At 51.6% G+C, this 20,614-nt stretch overlaps 2 protein-coding genes across 3 annotated transcripts in view; one reads left to right on the plus strand and one right to left on the minus strand.

The window, feature by feature from the left end:
• Ae2 (anion exchange protein Ae2) overlaps positions 1–20,614 on the plus strand; it is a 169,847-nt gene that overhangs the window by 30,050 nt on the left and 119,183 nt on the right. The window contains exon 1 of one of the 2 annotated variants that reach the window (XM_037229242.1): positions 485–551. The exons of the other annotated variant lie outside the window; for it this stretch is intronic. The gene's annotated coding sequence lies outside the window, so the exon portion shown is untranslated. Of the gene's footprint in view, positions 1–484; positions 552–20,614 lie in introns of those variants that run through there. 2 annotated transcript variants of the gene reach the window in all.
• LOC119105749 (carbonic anhydrase-like) lies at positions 5,283–6,547 on the minus strand. Its single transcript, XM_037229246.1, has 2 exons — positions 5,854–6,547; positions 5,283–5,458 (listed from the first exon to the last, which is right to left on the minus strand). Exons 1-2 carry the CDS (start codon positions 6,505–6,507, stop codon positions 5,291–5,293), a joined length of 822 nt encoding a protein of 273 aa, XP_037085141.1. The 5' UTR covers positions 6,508–6,547; the 3' UTR covers positions 5,283–5,290.

The following is a 20,614-nucleotide window of genomic DNA, read 5'->3' on the forward strand; positions in this document are numbered from 1 at the left end:
AATTCACAATTTTCGGATGCAGAACGATGCATCCAAAACTGAACTGAGCTTAGCTAGAGTGCGTTCACTATGAAATCATACGCTGAATGTAGCTTCGAATACGCCCTTGGAATATCTTCGTGGAGCTTCATCAGAACGGCATATCTCGGCTTCGTTCCTACGAAGACGTCTAATGATTGTATGCCAATCCGCTGCACTGCTACGCTCCCTGGGCTGTTTGGCGAGATAACCAAGCTCAGCAAGCTTACAACTTATCATTGGGTGGTACCTCGCGTCTCCCAGACGGCCGAGTGGCGTTTATTGGCGTCTGACCTGTGCCCCGTGTTGACACACACCGTCCTCAGTGCCGATCTGATCGTGTTTATCATGGGCTTGATCGCCGCCAATTGGCACCTGTAATCTGCTGGCCCTGCTGCTCCGATACCGAACACGGCCGTCAGCGGTCTCCCCCACTCAGTAGCCACGCCTGTAAGGCGTACACAGTGAGCTACGCCTTCCGCAAACTTGTCTGGGACGTACCCCAGGACACAGCGAAGCCGCCGCATCCACCTGTAAGTAGTGTGTTGGGTTGAATGTTGACTATGGCAAGCGCCCCATCCGCCCGGCCACCTGGCGAATGGTGAACGTGTGTGGGTTTGTCTCTGAGCCGTAGCTTTTCTAACTGGCCCTCCACGTCGCTTCCATTGGGTGTACCGTGCGTGGAGCTGACACGACGTCTAACGGATCAAGCGCGCTGCTTCGTGGCATGAAGACGCGAAGTGAGCATACTAGCTGAGCTCACGTTTGTCTGATTGGTCAGAATGACTCCTTCAGTTGACTTAAGTTTGCTCAATTGAGCTGGAGCTTGTCCAGCTCACTGAGCGTGCTCTGCGTGCGGTCGTCCTGCGATGCGTGTGAAGCTAAGCCGTTGTTTGCGTGATAGGCCGACCACGTTGCTAAGGCTGCAGCTATCCAGACCGGCTCCATTTTGCAGCGCCGTCCGTCCTTCCCCGGGTCGGAGGCTCGGCCGCGCGCGGAGCATCTGCTCAGTGGCGCGGCCAGGATCCCGCCCAGGAGAAGCAAACTCGAGTCATAGGGAGCCCCTTCCAGTGAACGGGAGCCCCTTCATAATGTAGGAGCTCTGTGTTCGGAATCGGGAACGCTTTTAGGCTCGAGATCCTTTTATTAAACTGTCTGTGTGACCCTCTATGGATGTTTTAAGAAACCTTGTGTCATAAACTGCCAAAAAGTGCTTTGGCCTTTGGCTCTAAGGGGTCCACCACCTCCAAGAAGGAGAGAGGTGATGATCCTTAACACAAGTCACCATGGTCCCTTGCATGCGGTCCAAGTGTTCCACTCATTTGACCACTTCCTTTAAAAGATTATCGAGTGGGCTGGCGGGAAAAGTCGGCCGGGGGGGGGAGACATTCCAATTCAATGCGATATGACAACCCTGATGGCGCCCTACAAGCAGCATCCATCGCCTTAAATGACAGCGTTCGGTGCAGCTCAGCTGCGCGTCTTTGAAAACCCTCCGCTGGTCACTACACCACATCAATGCTGAATTCGCGGCGTCCCAAGGCTCTGCGCCTCTAAATAAAGCCGCTCTCCTTGACATTAGGCAAATCAGGGAATCTTGCAGAGGGCTTCGAGCATACGACCTAATGTGGTTCGTATAATCTGCTTGACGGTGCCTGAGCTCAGGGAATGACTGGTGTTCAGGCGCAATTGCACATTTACATGACGTCTACTTCCTGTCCGTGCTTTCCATTTAGGCACGCTGTACTACTAGTGGCCCTAGGGCAGACAGATGCACGTGCTCCCCCTCTCTCTCCCTGGCCCACATGCGTAAGGCCGGGCAAGTTCTATCGTGCTGGAGCCGCTGCCTACTGAGTAACGAAGCTGGGTCGAACCAGTCAGGGACTGTTTACTCGACCGCTCCGGTCGCTACTGTTCCAGCTGCCACCGAGCTCCAGCACTGTCAGCTCTAGCCGCCACTGAGATCCATCACTGTCAGCTCTAGCTGCCACTTAGCTCCGGCACTGTCAGCTCCAGCCGCCACTGAGCTCCATTTCTGTCAGCTCCAGCCGCCACTTAGCTCCGGCACTGTCAGCTCCAGCTGCCACGTAGCTCTAGCACTCTCAGCTCCAGCTGCCACCGAACTCCAGCACTGTCAGCTCTAGCTGTCACTGAGATCCGGCACTGTCAGCTCCAGCCGCCACCGAGCTCCAGCACTGTCAGCTCCAGCTGCCACGTAGCTCTAGCACTCTCAGCTCCAGCTGCCACCGAACTCCAGCACAGCCAGCTCTAGCTGTCGCTGAGATCCGGCACTGTCAGCTCCAGCCGCCACCGAGCTCCAGCACTGTTAGCTCTAGCTGCCACGTAGCTCTAGCACTCTCAGCTCCAGCTGCCACCGGGCTCCATCACTGTCAGCTCTAGCTCTCACCGTGCTCCGGCACTGTCATCTTTAGCTGTCACCGTGCTCCGGTGCTGTCATATTTAGCTGCCGCTTAGCTCCAGCACTGTCAGCCCCAGCTGTCACTGAGCTCTAGTAATGCGGACCCAGTTTAATATCGTCCTTTAAATCAGTCTTCTCGAGTTACTTTTTGTAGGCCCGGTATTCCGAATCTCTGTCTTCGGCTGCTGCAGTGCTCCGGCACAATCATATCCGGCTGTTACTGTGCCTTGCACCGTTAGCTCCGGTTATTACATTGCTCTAGGACAGCCTTCTCCGGCTGCTGCTGGGATCCGGCGTGGTCTTACGCGGTTGTTACTTTGCCAAAGCACCGTCGCGTCTGGTCGTAACGGTGCTACAGCGGTGCCATCTCCGACCCTTGCTGTGCTCCAGCACGCTCTCCTCCGGTTGTTGCAGCCCGCCAGTCGTGGCGTTTTTCAGACACGTCACACAGATTGCTATTGGGACCAACCAAAGACGGGTACTTTTTCGACCAGATGAAAAGAAAGATCGATTTGATCGCCGCTCCAGATTCACTTTGGAAAACATTTGGGGTGGGGCTGCGACGGAAGGTTGCTGACTAGCACTAACGCCGGAAGATGAACAAGTAAATGGAAGCGAAAGAAGGCATGTAGTTTGACATTTCCTGCGCAAATTGACGGTTCAGCCTTCACGTGAGGTTGGTCACATTTTCGGCTGGCCAACAGCTGAACTAAACCAACTATCATCACCTCTGCTGCATTGATCCCAGGACAATCTTGCTCCGTTTAAATTATGCCAGGTTTTCGCAAGTTTTTACCGGTCTTTCGGACAGGGTGTTAGCAATGCACCCAAGTTCGTGGCCTGCTGCCAACTGCGCACAATGAGAGCCGGGATGCTGCTGTTTGTGGTGGGCTTTGCGCAACCGGACCTGTTCTGTACAGATCGAGAGATAATTCTCCACGTAGGGTCGGCGGCATCCCCGCCGGGTAGCGCGGTAGTGGCTCAAGGTCGCCCCACGAATGGGAGACGCCCTTCTGGGCTGCTGGACTGAACAGGTGACGTGGTGAGATGCACACCGCACGTGGTGTATGGCTGGACGGCGGGACTGCGAGCTCTACTTGCACCCCTTTGTACCTGCCCTTGTGTCGGGTTCGTATGCATTGAGTTGACAGTTGGAAGTGAACGTGGCAGGCGCACCCGGGCCGCTACATAACAATATCTCGGCGAGCAAATAACCTGTCTGATAGTCATCTACGTCCCTTGCAAAGCTCGTCCTCTAAACATGCAGCCTGCACCATTGCTGTATTGCTGTCAGAGGACAAGCCCGTCGGCGTTAAGCCAATGCGCGCAAGATATTCCATACAGAATGGTGATCTGACAGTGCTTTTCAAAGTTTACGCCTTTCGGGAATTCGTCTGGTTTACGAACATTCTTTTTCTCACAATTTTCCGATAGACGAATCAATTACATAGGCCGTAAGGCATTGAAAGGCTTTATGTACCTAAGTTCGAGCGAATTAGAGACGCGAGCACCAGCGCATAAACTCTTATCTCAGCGTCACCGGTATCTCATGCGCCTCGTATACTGCGAATTGCGCAATAATCACGGGCTCCTCGCAAACGTCTCGAGCTACGCTGCAGACCAGCGCGTTCCATTCCACCGCTGATCCTGGAATGTCGTGAGCAGTGATCCCGGATCCCGAATGACGGCATGTGGTGGCGTCAGGATCGCTGAAGTTGAACCCTCGTTCAAGCGAAAGGGCGAGGCGCGCAACCTACGCAGCTAATATTGGTTTCGCGCGGCGCGGCGTCAACGCGATTCCAGGACCGTGCTGTATTGTGCGTGGTGCTGTACAACGCGGATAGCAAAGCAGGTCCTCACCGTTTCAGCAGGCACCGGCCGCGGTCATCCAAATAACAGCAGAAGGGCGAGCACGGTCGAAGCACGGATTCACGCGTCTGTGAGAAGTGACTACGAAAATACATAGCTGACCCGCTGGGCCGCCCCGCGCTTCCGCCTTACGCTCCTGCACCATCAACGACACTTGCATTTTCCCGCCCTGCAGCAGTGTCGTGGAAGGCGACTGTAGCGTGTCGAACCGCCACAACATTTGTGCATTGTGGGTATAGCGCCTCGTGACGGCTGCGTAACACGTGCCATCCAACAATGCAAAACACTGCCGAAGCGGGGCGCCTGCGGGCACACTCCACGGCCAACTTTGAGGCGAAGGCACTAGCTACTCCTTACAGTTTACACACTGCGAACCCGTCGGTATTCATCGCCGGGATGTCAAGGTAATAAAGCTAGTCTACACTGACATTATTTAGGGGTCGCATTCGATACTACGCAGCCATTGCATAACATTATACTAAACTAAATATTATCCCCTGGGGTGACCAACAACAGCGCCTCGAGCACCTTAACAGACGCCAATAACTTGATCCAGCACACGTGGTCCTTCTAGCGATTTCGTCGACCTGGTTTCAGCGATCTGACATGCACAGCGCAACCGGATAGCGTCGCTGTGACCTGACCCCGGCCTCTGCTCACCGCCGCGACCGGAGCGGGAGGAGACGCTGTGCACAGAGGCGTGCCAGTCCTGTGACATTTCCACCCCCGTTAACTCTTTTTGTGGCGTGACCTGGTGGCCGAAAGCCTCGTGAACGCCACGAACGGAGAGGCGGGGAGGCTCTGCACACGGTGACCCGCCCCGCCTCGAGTGTCGTCCCTTTGGCCAGCTGACCCCGCTGCCTGGCGGCGCCCGGCGGGCCGTCTCAGTGCCGGGAACGGAGCGACAGAGCGGCGCTGCGCCCGGCGGGCCGCCTCAGTGTCGGGACCGGAGCGACAGAGCGGCGCTGCGCCCGGCGGGCCGCCTCAGTGTCGGGTCCGGAGCGACAGAGCGGCGCTGCGCACGGTGCGCGACCCGATCTGCAGTGGCGGCCGGAAGTTGTCGGCGATGACGCCGTCGTCATCGTCGCTGTCGTCGGCCGGCGCGCTGTCGCACGGTCGCCTCTTCAGGTGCCGGAACTGGTCCAGCTGGTCCTGCCGGGTCAGAGCAGGGTCAGCGCTGCGTGACGTCACAGGTCGGCGCGGGACGGGTGGGCGTCTTCGCGAAGTGATGTCAGAGGAGGGCTTACGACAGGTAATGCGATTAGGGATAAGGCGTCGGCCGGAGGCTGGAATGTCGTCAACGAGGCACAGAAAAAGAGCGGCTGATATATCGCTTGTCCGCCGAGAAAAACAAGCTACATCATGCGTGATGATCGCTGCCGCGTGTAAAGGAAACGACCGCAGACAAAATACTACTCGCACGAAATACGGGGACACCCCGTAGCACATGCGAAGCCATATGGAGGCTACAAAGCCGGCCGCAGGAAAGCGCCGCTCACGGGACCTGCGACCTGATGAGCTCGGCTCGTTGCAAACGACCTGTATACCTGCGAGATGGTGACGGGCTGGCTGAAGACTATCCAGGTGACGCTCTCGTACAGCGGTGGTGTGGTGAGAGAGCCCTCGTACGTCCAGTAGCGCGTCGTGTCTGGCAGGAAGAGGTCCGGGTCGGTGGCGGCGATTCGTACGCTGCTGCCGGCGAACTGGATCGTCGACAGGCTGTCGGTGACTTTGCGCAGCTCGGGGTTCTCGGCGCCGATCTCCAGCAACAAGCCGATGACGGCCAGGCCGTCCTCCTTATCGGCGGCGGCGGCGAAGCTGCCGTAGCGTTTGTTGAAGTGCACCAGGTGCAGCTCGGCGGCGTAGCGGCGGCCGTCGACGGTGTGCTCGGAGCCGCGCTCGTTCTGCCGGCCCCAGTGGCAGTGATACTGCGCCAGTTCGTACTCGCCCTGTAGCGGGCCGCCGCTGATCGTCGAGCTGCCCGAGTCGAAGTCGACGCGCCAGCCGGTGCCGGTGTTGGTGAGCGGCTGCGGCGCGGCCGGCTCGTATCGGATCACCAGCGGCTGCTGGTCGATGGCGCGGTCGGAAAGCGTCGTTGCAGTCTCGATGTTGATAGGCGACTGGCGCTGGCCGCCGCCCAGTGGGAACCGACTCACCCACGTATCCGGCCCGTTCTTGGTGCTGTAGCCCCAAGAGGTCATGGTTCCGTTGCGTGCGTGCGTGTATGCTTTGCGGTCGGCGCGCGCGGCAGCACTGACCCGGCCCGCCCGAGCGCCGCTCTCTTGACGGCGCCGCACGCGCCTCGGGCGGTCACGGAGCGATGCTGGCGACATCTAGAGAGGCTGCCGGGCCGCCAGGTCGGGGCATGCCCCGCGCCTTGTCGCGTGACCACAGCTGGAAGTCGGGTGACTCATGTGACCACTTCAAAGGAGAGGGGAGAGGCCGCATGGATCGCAAAGCTGGGAAGCGGTTGTACGCTAAGCTAGTTTGTCTCGAGATCGGCTGCAGCGGCTGCAATGCGTCCTTGCCGCTAAAGGAAGACGGCGGGAAGGGAGGGAGAGGCGACACATGTCCCCCACTCTTAGCAAAAGCCAGTATTTGCCGGTAAGAAAGGTGATGCCAATGACGTGGCGCCCTCGCCCAGTTTAAGATAATTTCTGTCTCCTGTGTCTCTGAGCTGAGCGTTCAGTGGCGTTCTTTCATAGTTTGCGGGTCATCTGCATAAGTCCCGCTCTCAGGTATCTCCACTGAAAAAAAAAACATAAAGGGGTCTCTAGTCGGATGGATGCCCCGAGCTCGGGTGTCTGATGAGACGGATGCTCCGGTGGGTGCTTGATGAGATGGAGACTCCAAGCTCGGGTGTCTGATAAGACGGATGCGCCGAGCTCGGGTGTCTGATGAGACGGATGCTCCGAGCTTGGGTGTCTGATGGGACGAATGCTCCGAGCTCGGGTGTCTGATGGGACGGATGATCCGAGCTCGGGTGTCTGATGGGACGGATGCTCCGAGCTTGGGTGTACTGTTTTGCGCGACGTAACAAGCCACCCAAAGTGATCGTGGATCCATTCGACGGCCAGTTTGGAAGCATGCGGTGTAGTACAATCGTCCCGGACTATCTTGAGCACATTTCAGTCAGGTACTTCAGCACTTCAGCCAAGTAACTCAGCTAAAACTTCAGTTAGATACTTCAGTTAATTCCTTCAATTCAGTGCTGTAGTACATCAAGTACATTTCAGCCTGTTCCTCTGGTCATTCAGACCATTTAGACCATTCAGATCGTCCTAGATCATCCAGCCGCTTTCTTAAAACCTCGCTCAGAAACAAGTGCTGCTCCGTGATGTTGGGTTTGATGACATTGTGTAGCGTTTTTAATGCAAATGTTTTTTTTTTCTGCTAAGCACGGTTGCCTGTTGCGCGCCGTATTCCTGCACCAGCGTTGTGATGATCTTTTCGTCCCCGCGTCCACCATACTATCTTCCCTCCCGACCGTCTCTGGCGCCTGCGCGCTCCGTCTCATTCTGATGTTCTCATTTAGGTTCACGTAACTTTTTCTTCAGGCTGACCAGTTCTCAGATCCGGAGCGTAAAGTTGCACGCTGTTGCATTTCGTTTGTTGACATGTGCCGTAAACTGTCGGCTGGCCTCAGAACACTGCGGGCCCGACCGCAATCCGGAAGCCACACGGAAGATAAACGGGCAGGCGGGCCCAAAAAACCACGTGGACACGATTGTTCACTGACCCGTAAAACGAGCCACGACTCGCCGGGAATTAGATGCCCGCGCTCAGACCAGCCGTGAAATATGACGCGGCATGAAGACCATGACGAGGAACGATGTGACGTGTATGTGCTATCAACGCACGTGCATGACATACTTGGTGTCTTGATTGTGTGCATCAGGGACCCCATGCAGAGACGCAGTACTACTCGCCGACAACAGATAACTCATCAGGCGCAGTTGTACCGCAGCCGGTGATTGTGCTTTTTTGCTCTGCTTCGTTTTACTCGAAACTGAGTGGCGGCTGCCTTTCGCTCCCTTGCACAGTAACATTTCTGGGACCACATAACATGCCGGAAGCTAACGCTGTGAAATTCAGGCTAGGTGATGAAGATGACACGTTGATAACATATGATTTTGAAGCATGTTCTCATCCACAGATGCCGTGTAGCGTACAGTAGCGCCGTGTCCTGTGGTTCATCTTTGTAGTATGCAGCCCGTAACAAACCCATCATGGGCTGCGAACGAAAAGGATGAACTACAAGGTTCACCATCACGGAACACTACACGGCGCCTGGCGATAGTAGCACAGAGCCTAGCGGAGGTTGAAAAAGTGCCGTTTTTGTGAGCTCCAGGCAAGCCGCTTGCTTAAGCTGCGGTGGAAATTTCACATATTTTCAACTGTCCTGATCTGCAGGCTTTTATCTTCCACGGCTCTTGAGGATTTTAGCCCCAAATTATGTCACCACCGAGCCAAATCCACTGCCAGCACATGCCTAAGTGCAGTCTGTGTCAGGTCACTGTACCAGGTCGTGACTCGTGATGGCGCGTAAAACAAGGCTTACGCCAATCGTAGGTTGCTGGCTGTCCCGCAGCAACGAATGAGGGCTGATGTAAGCTATCTCACATAGGATATCCATTTACGCTCGTCGGCCCTCTTAATAACGTATCATTGTTGTATTATCACTCTTTATCAGTGCCGGTGATTTTGACACTGGAGAAGAATGATATCCCAAAGTAACTTCTGTCACTCCTGTCACTGTCACTTCTAACTTGGATAAACATGGGGATAGAACCCTTTAGTCAGGTGACTGACTCATGGAGAGCCTTTAGATGGACTCCTAGACAAAGACAGTGCCACCATAAGACATGGATGGCAGCCGGTTTCAAACCATTTGCAAGGGGGGGGGAATATAGGTTTTTTGCCGGCCCCTGCTGGCGACCTCAAAAAGCTTATCATTCCCACAGAAAGTCCCAAATTCCCCGACGGAGCACACCAACGCATTGAAAAAGAAAGGCATTAAAGGGAGTGTCCCTTGTTTAGGACATATTTAAAAAAGCACGCTAGTGAAACCCCTAGAAGATATTGAACTATACAGGGCTTTTGTCTGCCGAGCCCATCTCCTTTAATGAACGATGCGTCATGGTCACCAACAGTCGCCGGTGACCTTTTGTCTGCCGAGCTCATCTCCTTTAATGAAAGATGCGTCATGGTCACCAACAGTCGCCGGTGACCTTTTGTCTGCCGAACCCATCTCCTTTAATGAACGATGCGTCATGGTCACCGACAGTCGCCCGTGGCCTTTTCCGCTCCAACTGCGCGTGCTGGGCTGTATGAGCCGGCCCGTGTTCAGCATGACCGAACCAGTGAAGGCCAGAACTCGTGGCGAGCTCGCGTACTTGAGCCCGTTCAGGCTAGTTTCACAGCCCCCAGCCATGTCCTGGAAACCTGCTGACTTCATCACAAAGGCAGGAGCTTCCCTGAGGGTGATACAATCTTAATCTGGACATTACGCTTTGCTATTATTGCGCAATTTATATCCGTACTGGCGTGCCAGGAAACAAGTAATACGGCTCATTGATTTTGTTTCGTGCTTCCGATCACTTAGATAGAGAATAGGTTGCAGTAAGGAATGTAACAGAATCACATAGTTGGCAACTTCAACTACTCATTGCGTGGTCTTAGAATCATTAATTAAAACTATAACTTCAAGTTGTAAGAAAAGCTTGTAAAAATTTCGCCCGTACGGCCACGCCGAAAGGCTTGCATTAGCCTTTCACAAAAGCAAATCCTGACGTGCATATGCGCGAAAAGTACCTCGACGCCCTAGCCCAGACATCGCAACTCAACACATGTCCTCTTACATTTCGCTTTGCCAGAAAAACACCTAGACATTTATCGGGCATTATCACGTCTATGAAAAGTGCCTATTCCATCAGATTTGTTCGCCTGCGTCGGACAACCATATCGCAATGACCTCAGCACGGTTGCAGACATCTCGCAGACACCTGGCCCAGTCTTTCACAGTGTGCTGGCAGTGGAGAGGCTCCGCCGGGGCACGTGTTGCCAACCGTCCAGAATTTCAGCCTTGTTACACAATCTGCTGGCAATGGAGATACGTTTCGGTGCTGATATTGTGCTGATATTGTCCATGTGTCGAGGCGTGCCGATGAGGAGACATGTTGGCTCAGGTACCGTCCGCTATTGAGGCGTGCAGATGAGGAGATACGTTGGCTCAGGTACCGTCCGCTATTGAGGCGTGCAGATGAGGAAATATGTTGGATCAGGTACCGTCCGCTATTGAGGCGTGCAGATGAGGAGATACGTTGGCTCAGGTACCGTCCGCTATTGAGGCGTGCAGATGAGGAAATATGTTGGATCAGGTACCGTCCGCCATTGAGGCGTGCAGATGAGGAGATACGTTGGCTCAGGTACCGTCCGCCATTGAGGCGTGCAGATGAGGAGATATGTTGGCTCAGGTACCGTCCGCTGTCGAGGCGTGACGATGAGGAGCTACAGACGATGGTAAGTTGTTCTGTTTTGTTCCTATGCTAGCATAATTCGGTTCTCGGTCCAGATCTAGGCCACGGTTGGAGACGTGGCTGAAGGATTGGAAGGACGAGGGGCGACGCGTTTTGTCTAGTTTCTTTACCTGCAGCGCATTTTTCCTAATCATGCAGAACACCTGCCCTTTGCCCTTTAATCTACCACCATTTTCGCTGCTGGATTTAAAGGAATGCTATCTGTAATTCTTACCCTTCTCTGTTGCTACAGCATTTGTCACACGATAACCTTCGAGTGCTGGTCTCGAATGGTGTTGGTTTTTGCCACTCACAAATTTTTCCGCTTCCATATCAGGATTGGTAGAGTATTGTACTATTCAGGCGGTGCTCACGCTTGATGTCAGTACCATGCCGACATGCATACAACAAGGTCGTCATGTCCTCGTAGGTTCTTCTGTACGCGAACGATCCACGTTGTGAGGCGTGGACTGTTTCCTCATTCAAAGCAATAGCGGTCTCGATTGTGTGCCACGGATTTTAAGGAAATTTGGATGATGCTCACGTGCGTACAGAACGTCGGTTCTTGAAAAGTAGTATTCGTGCAACTTATGGTCCGTAATGAAAAAAAAAAACGGCGGCGTTGTTAAGTCCTCGGCGCATTTGAAAGGTCAAATTATGAAAACCTACGATAGAGGGCAGGAAAGTAGTGAGTGACTCCGCGGCGACGCACTCGCAGCTCTGGTGGCTCCAAACCACGGCTGCCGGACCCCGAAGGATCATGTCAGGGGGAACCCACTGTGCTATGGGTGTACCCACTAGGATGGGAAGGGGGGGGGGGGGGCTGATGGAGCAAGTGCTCCGATGGCGATAAAATGGGACCTTGCCTCCTCAAATTCTGTCAGTATAATGCACAACTGTTCAACGTCTCCCCATTTTAAACCTCGCTTTGAGGTTACGCTATCACCCAATGACTAGTCTGACCCCTCAGATGATGATTTGTCCCGCAATCTCACGGAGGTGGCTGCACCCACACTGTGCGGCTCCTGCGTCTGTCGGTGAGTGACTTTTACCGTGTTCAGTTGTCATCGCTTTTGAACAGATAGGTACCGTTTTGATTTAAGCAAACCAATGCACAACAAAGAACACCCGTGAGGGAAGTGTAGTACTTGGTTCTGTCAGAAAAGATGATGAGGATTCCTTAAATCCTCCGATAGCAGAACATGTTATGAATACATTTTGTTCCATGCATCATGTGCACTGCCTTGCAGAGCAAGGCAGGGCAGGGCATTAATCGTACCCCGCAGTCGTGATCACCGTCGTCATGATAACTGCCGTCTCACCTCTACTGCTGCGAGCAAATGAAATATTGCCATTGGGCCAGCGCGTGGTGCGGACCTGTTATCGAGAAACGCATTGGGTGAAGTTTGAAGCAGTGCGCTGCTGTGGACCATGTGATGTTCTCATTCCCAAAGCCAGAGTGTGCCTGAAAAAAGAGCAACTGTGGTAAACGCCATATGAGAGAAATAAAAACCACAGTATAACGTTTCGGTGAATTAGAGGGATAATAGCTTGATGCTCGCTTATCTCTTTGCCCATACAGAGTGTTTTAAGCTTATGTAACATATGTTACACTACTATATTTTTGACAAGTAAGTGCGCTGCGAACATTTCAAAGCACACACATTGGAAAAGATAAGCCATACTAAATGTGTTACTTTCATTGTAGCGAGTAGGGAGTCGAAAACTATTTTCCCACGGGAGCGGCTACTTTAAATCGAGATTCTGAGCTGTTCAAAAGAATTTCGAGGCAACTGGTGTTACTAGTCAAATTGTACGCGTCTGTCTAGCGATAAGAAAAAGCACAAAATAGGTGGCATGCTTCTTTTAACGACCATTAATATACCGGGAAGTGCTGGTGAAACGGTGACGCACTCATAAATGACGATTTTTCCAGTACCTTCGGATATGCTGAGGTTCCTTACCTCAACAAAATAACTTTAAACTCACGAATAAAAAAAAACTCAAATCGATACATGCATCAACGTAAGATTACCGTCTGCGCACTCCATGGACGGTTTGTGTGAATATCCTTTGTTTTTTAATAGCACTGAGGCTAAAAGCTGCTTACAAACTTTTTTTCGCTGTATCTGCTAGCGAGAGAAAGATATGTCAATAGACAACAACGACCGAATTTGCCGGTCTATCTTCCGACTACAGTCTGACAAAGCACGCTTCTGCTCGCCGTGGCCGCCGGGCAGCCGCGCCGGCGCACGAGCACTCGTGAAGTGACGGGGGTGCTGGCGAAAGGAGGCGAGCCCTTGAGGAGCGATGTCTGCTTCTGATGCTGTTCTCAGAAAAGAGTCCGTCACACGTTGCGGCCGTTCCGCCCAGTCTGACCTTAGACCTGGCCACGCCAGGTAATTACTGATTTTGCAGTAGCTGGTGCCGCCATTCACGGAGGGTCGGAAATTAGCGCCAGGATCGACAACATTCAGTTTGTCTATAGTTCCAGACGAGAGCACAGGCTTTTGCAAGCTTCACTCCTGAATGACAACGTCAGGCGGTTACGTTACGCTCCATGTCACGGCCGCGGATTCCATTTCACCCAGCTCGATTGCAATGTTCTGCACTTGCGTCATAAATACGCTGCGCTGCCCATAGGGGAGGGTAGGGAGAGTTGCATCAGTTTTTCTGCTCTGACCTCGAGAGGCAAAAAAACCTCCGTTTGGCAGGATTTGATAGGTGACAAACATGATTTTTTTTGCTACCTATTTGCTGAAAAAGTGCGGAAAAGGAAACAAATTACAATCATCTCATTTTTCAAAATTATCTTTCAGTTATCTGGCTGCTTATTGCTGGTGTCTACGCCGGCGATAATTACGCCAGCTGGTTAGAGCATACGCCGACGATAAACCTCTCACCCCAAAGCCGCTGTTTCTTTCAGAAGCAGGAAAAACCGGATGAATCCTTGATATGTGTCACTTCAATGCCCTCCATTGGTCTCTGAAGCGTCAGGGTGGGTATCCACAAACAACGAGCATCCTAGATCGGCAGGGCGTTGTACCGCTACTACCAGGGACGCCCTCCATGGTAGATCCTCAGAAAAGCCGCACAGCGCCTTAAAGAGACTGACGATTAGCTACTTCCTTTAAGCCAGCGAGCTTCTCGCGACACGAACACAACCAACGGCAGCCCACAGACTTGCACTGAAACAAGCTCATAACCGCGTGGCGAGCATTTGAACCCATCTGTCTGAAATGGCGTGACGATTTGAAACGCGGCGTGGCGGACTGATCACATTCGTTGCAAGGTGTTGATGCCAACCAAGGTTGTTTCGACTAGTGATAGGCCTAGTAATTTGATATCTTTTACTATCAAGCATGTGAAGTGAGTCCTGGCTGAAAGAAATGATCGTTTTTTGGAAGCGCTGGAGGTTGTGCACAGTCCGCCGACTTCGGACTCCAAGCGCATACACGAGACCCGCCCTATCGCGGACCCAAAATCAGGCCAGCAGCTGCCGCAGACGCGCCTTCCGGCCAGATTCTCATCCCTTCCGCTGAAGTACAGAGGCTGTTGCACATATTGTATGGCACATTCAGAATCTGGGTCTGTACTGAGGACTATGTCATACCAGTTTCAATCATGACATAATGTAGACCAAATACCACACCCGAGATTTGACCCTGACCCACTAGGGCTTATCGCTGTCTCTCGGCAGTGGATGGATGGATTTAAATGCATAGACACGTGGCATTCGTTCCTTTGTTTGGAAATAAGATTAGATTATTTTATCAAATAGGTCGATTAATTATCTCAGAAACCTATATTTGGCATTGCAGCCACTTGTACTGACTACGGATGGGTGATGAACTCGCACAAAACGGAAGCATTTGAAGACAGATACTACCAGCCCTTGATATATGAACCACTCACCCACAATGTTGTCCTGGATTCCATTGAGCCAATGATCGCGTCCTTGAAGTCTACGGGGGCTTTATTAATCGATCATGTGACATAGTATTTAGTTGAGTGGCAATCCCCATGTAAAACAGCAGCCTAGCCATCGTCCTTGTCACGGGAGATGCCCCCCCCCCTCTGATGTTTTCTTAAGATACTTTTCCGGCATGTCGCGCAATCGCACCCACATTTTCAGTAGCCTCTGAGCCATTCAACGTGTGCGTTTTGGCGCCAAAAGCCTTACTCTAGCCTTCCTGCTTTCTGAGAGGCGATGCGTTTAGGAACACTGCACGATTATGAACGGAAGGTGTAGGCGTCGGACCGACGCTGTTACGTTAACGGTGCTCTGCAGGATAAACACATGCTAAAAACATAAAACTACACGCCAATACGTGCTAAGTACATAAGATTACACACCAATGCGTGCTAAATGCATAAGATTATACACCATTGCACTCAGAAGCAAACAAGGAGCACTCTTGTTTATATCACGCGTCATTAAAGGGTATGGAGTCATACAAAACAGCATGTAATGCTGAGAAATGTTCGATTTTCAGAACAAGTTGTCCCTTGACCTTCTTTTGGTCAAGCAATATAGGACTTCTTACCGATCGCGAGATCCGGCTGAGACCAATCCCTTGATTTCTTTCCGCGAGGCCCTATCTTTCTTAGTTTCGAAACACCATGGAGAAGAGTTCGCATCGATCTCTCCCTCCCCTATCAGTCTGCGTTCCGAACAGCGGCGAATCAGCGCGTTGGCTAATGAATGATGTTGCTCACATATGCCCAATGATATTACCCTGACATAAAAAATGAGTTGCATAACACAGATTTAGCACAGCACATTTTATGATATCATATATATATATATATATATATATATATATATATATATATATATCATAAATACACATGAAGTCTTACTAGAACACACCCGAATCTTCAAAATCTGACATCATACCCATGGTACCCACAACTAAAAATTGCCTAACTACCAAGTTTTCAAGTGGTCCAACATCATTATTAGGTAGATCTACATCGGATGTGATGGGTAAAACAACGTGATAAACCTTGCGGGCTCCCAGATAGAATCAATTACATATTAACACTTTGGCAACCTTCAGCAGCGTTTTCGACCCGAGATCATTTGTTGGCTCCCTGAGTGAATCCTAATTGCATAGTTGGAGATTGCTACTCACAATTATGTGGCATGCAGCAGGGCAATTATCAACTTCGCACTTAAGTGCAGCCGGCTGTTAACCAATAGCCTGCATAAATACTTATCTAATGGAATTGTCAGATAAAGACATTCTGAACGTCACGGCCTTACATGAGCGTAATTTCTTATTCAGGGGGAGGGGATGTTGCCTCCCACCCATGGATGCAGTGTCCTATTTTTAGTCATCATTTTTCCATTAATTCTTCCTTATCATTCATCGTTTTTAAGGGCTCAGCCCCCTGCCCCCAACTACTTTTGCGCATCTACGACCCTGCTTCCAACTCTGAAAAGGCGCGTAGTCCGTAGACCGCCCGCTGCACCTCGGACCTGGTTCATTGACCGGCCGACAGCCGTCAGTTAACTGTATTTTAATTGTCATAATATTGTACATAAAGCTCAATGAGGGGGCTAGAGGTGTTCAAAAATACATCATGCATCTGCTGACATCAAAATTGTATGCGTTTCATACCAGAATCCCTTGAATGAGACCGTGTTAAGTCTATATGACCGCGCAGACGAGGAGCCCAGAAGCCCCCTCGAAGTGCGGGGCCTGCGCTGTCGATACCAGAGGCCGCTGGTTTACCTTGCGCAGGAGCGCTTGAGGTATGAACTAGGATGCATTTCTTTGTTCCAATTTGTGCGATGCTATTTTCGGGCGGTTGTAGGTGTTTCTAGGTAGAGGAAGATGTGTAGAAAGTTTCTTCGTCCGTGTGTCTTGCCTGTCAACATTGAAATCATCCTATCTACCCTGTCTCAAGCCATTTAAGTCAGACACAAGTAAGTTTTCCGTGCAGATCTCGAAGAATTTCGTGGTGGCCAATATTTCCATAAGGTAGTTGTGTGTTTCGGAATTTACAACTTATTTGTGGGGAAATTCACAAAAATCGGCTGGAATTCAATCAACGGTATCTAGCATTGTGATCCAGGATTGCTCACGAAAACTGATGACATATTTATGTTTTTTGAACTAAACTCACAAACGTTTTGTATTCATGAAAAGCTGATCCCTTAAACATATGACCCTTTGGACCTTAAAAGCAACTCTTGCCTTCGCGATCTCTGGGATAGCTTCTCAATCTTCGGATGCAGGTCATCAGATTTTCCACGTGTGTCGAATGATAAGCGGACGTATCGTGGAGGTCAGGTCACGGGGTTATAACGTCACAAGCACAGGCACGCACGGCTAGCTGCGCTTGTAGTTGCAGTGGTATACAGCTTTCTGTAATCGATGATCTGGTTTGACTTTGTGCCGGTTGGGATCGCACTGTATAAGATCACAACAGGTCGCCAGCAGCCAACCGAGGGGGTGCTCGACCAATGCAGAAGTGGTGAAGAAAAGGAATGTGCGCCGTGAATCTGTGGTTTTTCTGCGGCTTATTTCTTTGTGCTATGCTCATCTGTTCAACTGACACATTTCCAAAAGACTGGCTGCTATAGATCACGTGGACCCAGAGAACGAGCAAGCTGTATCCATTGAGCAATTCTGCATCCCAGCTGCACACCCGGCGGTGCTTTGTTCGTGCCCTGCCCCCCCCCCCCCCCCCTCCTCGTGATCCATCAGTTGCTGACGTCCTTGGGACCGCTTTCCGTGACCTGTCAAGTCTTGTTTGCACGATGCTGCGGAACCACTTTGAATTCGCGTGTATGAGCGCTCGAGCTTGCGAGGCGGCCGACACGGCCGTGGGGTGGAAGGTAGCGAAATTCAGGCTATTGCGAATGTTTGGAACTCTCTAGTACTACGTGAGTGAAGAAAAAGACGTAATTTTCCAGAAAAAAGTCTACAACAGTGCATGCACACGTATATTTCCATGTAGGAATTTCCATCGCTACAGAGCCCATGTTAAAAATGCCCTCGACGCAAATGTTTGGTTGACGTGATTGCGATGATACCGTTCATAGCTCGTCTTTGCCTCTAATCAGCTATCGTGGTCTGCGAACAACGTGCGACACACGCATGTTGATGGCGGGTCACGAAGGTATAGCGGATGTCTCTCGATAACATATCCTGCGGCGCCACCGGGAACACAATGTCGGCTGAAGAGCGGTGACAGGAGGCCGGTGCGAGTCTTGGGGCGCAGCAATGGTCCACAAGAGGCCATCGTTCTCAGTAAAGCTCTTGCCTACTTAATTCGCGTTTAATCTCGCCGGGGCAGTATATGTGACGTCTCCTTTACCCGCTTTTATGTCTGGTTGTCTGTTCACTCCGGCCCTTTCTCAGTACGTCGGACGCACATCCAAATCAGGGAAAGTAATCAGGAAAAGTGTGACGTATAAATATTCGGGCGGGTCTTCGAAGTGGGACTCAAAACGGCTTGCTGGCCACATTATAAGTCTAACTCAAGGTCTAAATGCCGCTTTCATCTTGAATATTCTGGCAAACAAGGAGGTTGCCACCGATAAGCGATCGCTAATCGACGATAGATATGACAGAATTCAATCGCGTGCCATGCATTCAAACATGCAGCCAAAATTCCCTGCAGTCTTCTTCTCTATAAGACTGCCAAGCGTGATCAGACGGGAGATGGCAAAATAAAACAAATCCTCCACACAGCAGCGATAGCCATCCAACAGTGCGGAGCCCTCTGCAAAAGCATGACGTAGATCGATTCACGGGTTATTGTCCGAGCTCTGTATGCGTGTTCGCCGCACAGGAAAAAACCCTGGGAACATACATTATGCGCCATCGATATTCTCATTTATATGTCATCATGCGTTGTTTTTGTGCTCTGTCGTAGAAAATCAAACCATGTCATTGGGTGACCGGCTCATGTGGAAAGCTGTGAAGTGTGCTGCAGGGTGTGAAAGCCCCCGCTATCCTCCTCACATCCTGATTATGAGCGACGCTGCATGCCGTGTGAGTCCTACTTAAAGCGTGATTAAGTTTTCAGCCCGAGTCGCCCGACCCGACCCAGCTGTCATGCTTTCTAGAAGCTGATGTCTTTAAAGTAACTCATTCAAAGTTCACTCGGGTTTCACCAGCAAGACGGGCAATGCAATGCAAGACGGACGCTTGTGATGTATAAAACTTGAGGCATTGACATTCAACCTGATGGATTAGGCATGTCTTCCTGCGATTATGCAGCATCGCGACGATTTCGCGTCATCTGCCGGATTTAGACGAAAATGATGAAATTTTCAACTTGAAAAAAAGCCATAGTACATGGATGGCAATCGGGTTCGGATGTCGACGACCCGGCATCACCGAGACAAAAGACCCGATGTCGACTGGCCGACATCTCCGAGACACAAGACCAGGCGTCAACGAGCCGGCATCACCGAGACAAAAGACCAGATGTCGACGGGCCGACATCACCGAGACGAAAGACCAGATGTCAACGGGCCGACATCGCTGAGACGGAAGACTGGATGTCGACGGGTCGACGTCGCCGAGACGAAAGACCAGATGTCGACGGGCCGACATCGCTGAGACGAAAGACCAGATGTTGACGGGTAGACGTCGCCGAGACGAACGACCAGATGTCGACGGGCCGACATCACCGAGACACAAGACCAGATGTCGACGGGCCGACATCTCTGAGACGAAAGACCAGATGTTGACGGGTAGACGTCGCCGAGACAAAAGACCAGATGTCGACGGGCCGACAACGCCGAGACAAAAGACCAGATGTCGACGGGCCGACATCGCCGAGACGAAAGACCGGCTCAACTGAGATCGGAAATACAAAAAGTGCGGGTCGATTTGTGGAGGCCAGCGTGCGCAGCCATGCGCAAACCATTGACCCACACCTTTTGCGGCGTTTTTAAGGATTTCATCCAGCAATGGGCAGCCAAGGCAGATAACGACATAAAACCAACTGCATGGTGTAGGCTATGCAGCCGTCCACAAATCACAAACCGCTCTCGACACTGCCCGACACATACGTGAGCCAGCAATCGATCGTGAAGTAGGCAGTGATGCGTTTTACGAATACAGCCTCCAATATAACACGTCGTGACCTAAACTGATAATTATCTGGCCATGAAAACTGCGTGGGTAAAAAACTCAGGTTCTTGTAGCTATGGATGTTACCACGCCATAAAGTTTACCGGTGTCCAGCTTTGTTTTGATGCTCTTTTGCAGCTGTCCGTTTCGTTTTGGTGTCTTTTTCTGTGATCGAAAAAATAGTGCCCAATTTGTCTGACAGTTACTGCGGTCTGGAGCCCACCGACTCCAGATGTGTTTTTTTCATACTTCATTCACACTCTCAACACAACACTTGCCGCAAACACTCACATACACACATACAGCCCTGTGCCTGGTTCCCAAGATTTCTTCCCGGGAACCGGTTCCTGGTTCCTGGTTCCGGAACCAGGAAGAAACCAGGAATCAATCTGGCAATACGCCGAAAGATCCAGCAAGAACCAGGATCCAGCTTGACAATAAATCGAAAGATCCAGCAAGAACCAGAATCCAGCTTGACAATAAGCCAAAAGATCCAACAAGAACCAGGCTCCAGCTTGACATGAAGACGAAAGATCCCGCAAGAACCAGGATCTAGCCTGATACCAAACTGAAAGAACCAGCAAGAACCAAGATCCAACTTGAATCGGACATAGGGGCCCAGCAAGAACCAAAATTCAGCCTGGCATTATGCTGAGGGATGCAGCAAGAACCAAGACCCAGCCTGGAAT

Source organism: Pollicipes pollicipes, unplaced genomic scaffold (assembly GCF_011947565.3).
Source record: "Pollicipes pollicipes isolate AB1234 unplaced genomic scaffold, Ppol_2.1 Scaffold_6138;HRSCAF=7277_pilon_pilon_pilon, whole genome shotgun sequence".
Lineage (NCBI taxonomy): Eukaryota > Metazoa > Arthropoda > Thecostraca > Pollicipedomorpha > Pollicipedidae > Pollicipes > Pollicipes pollicipes.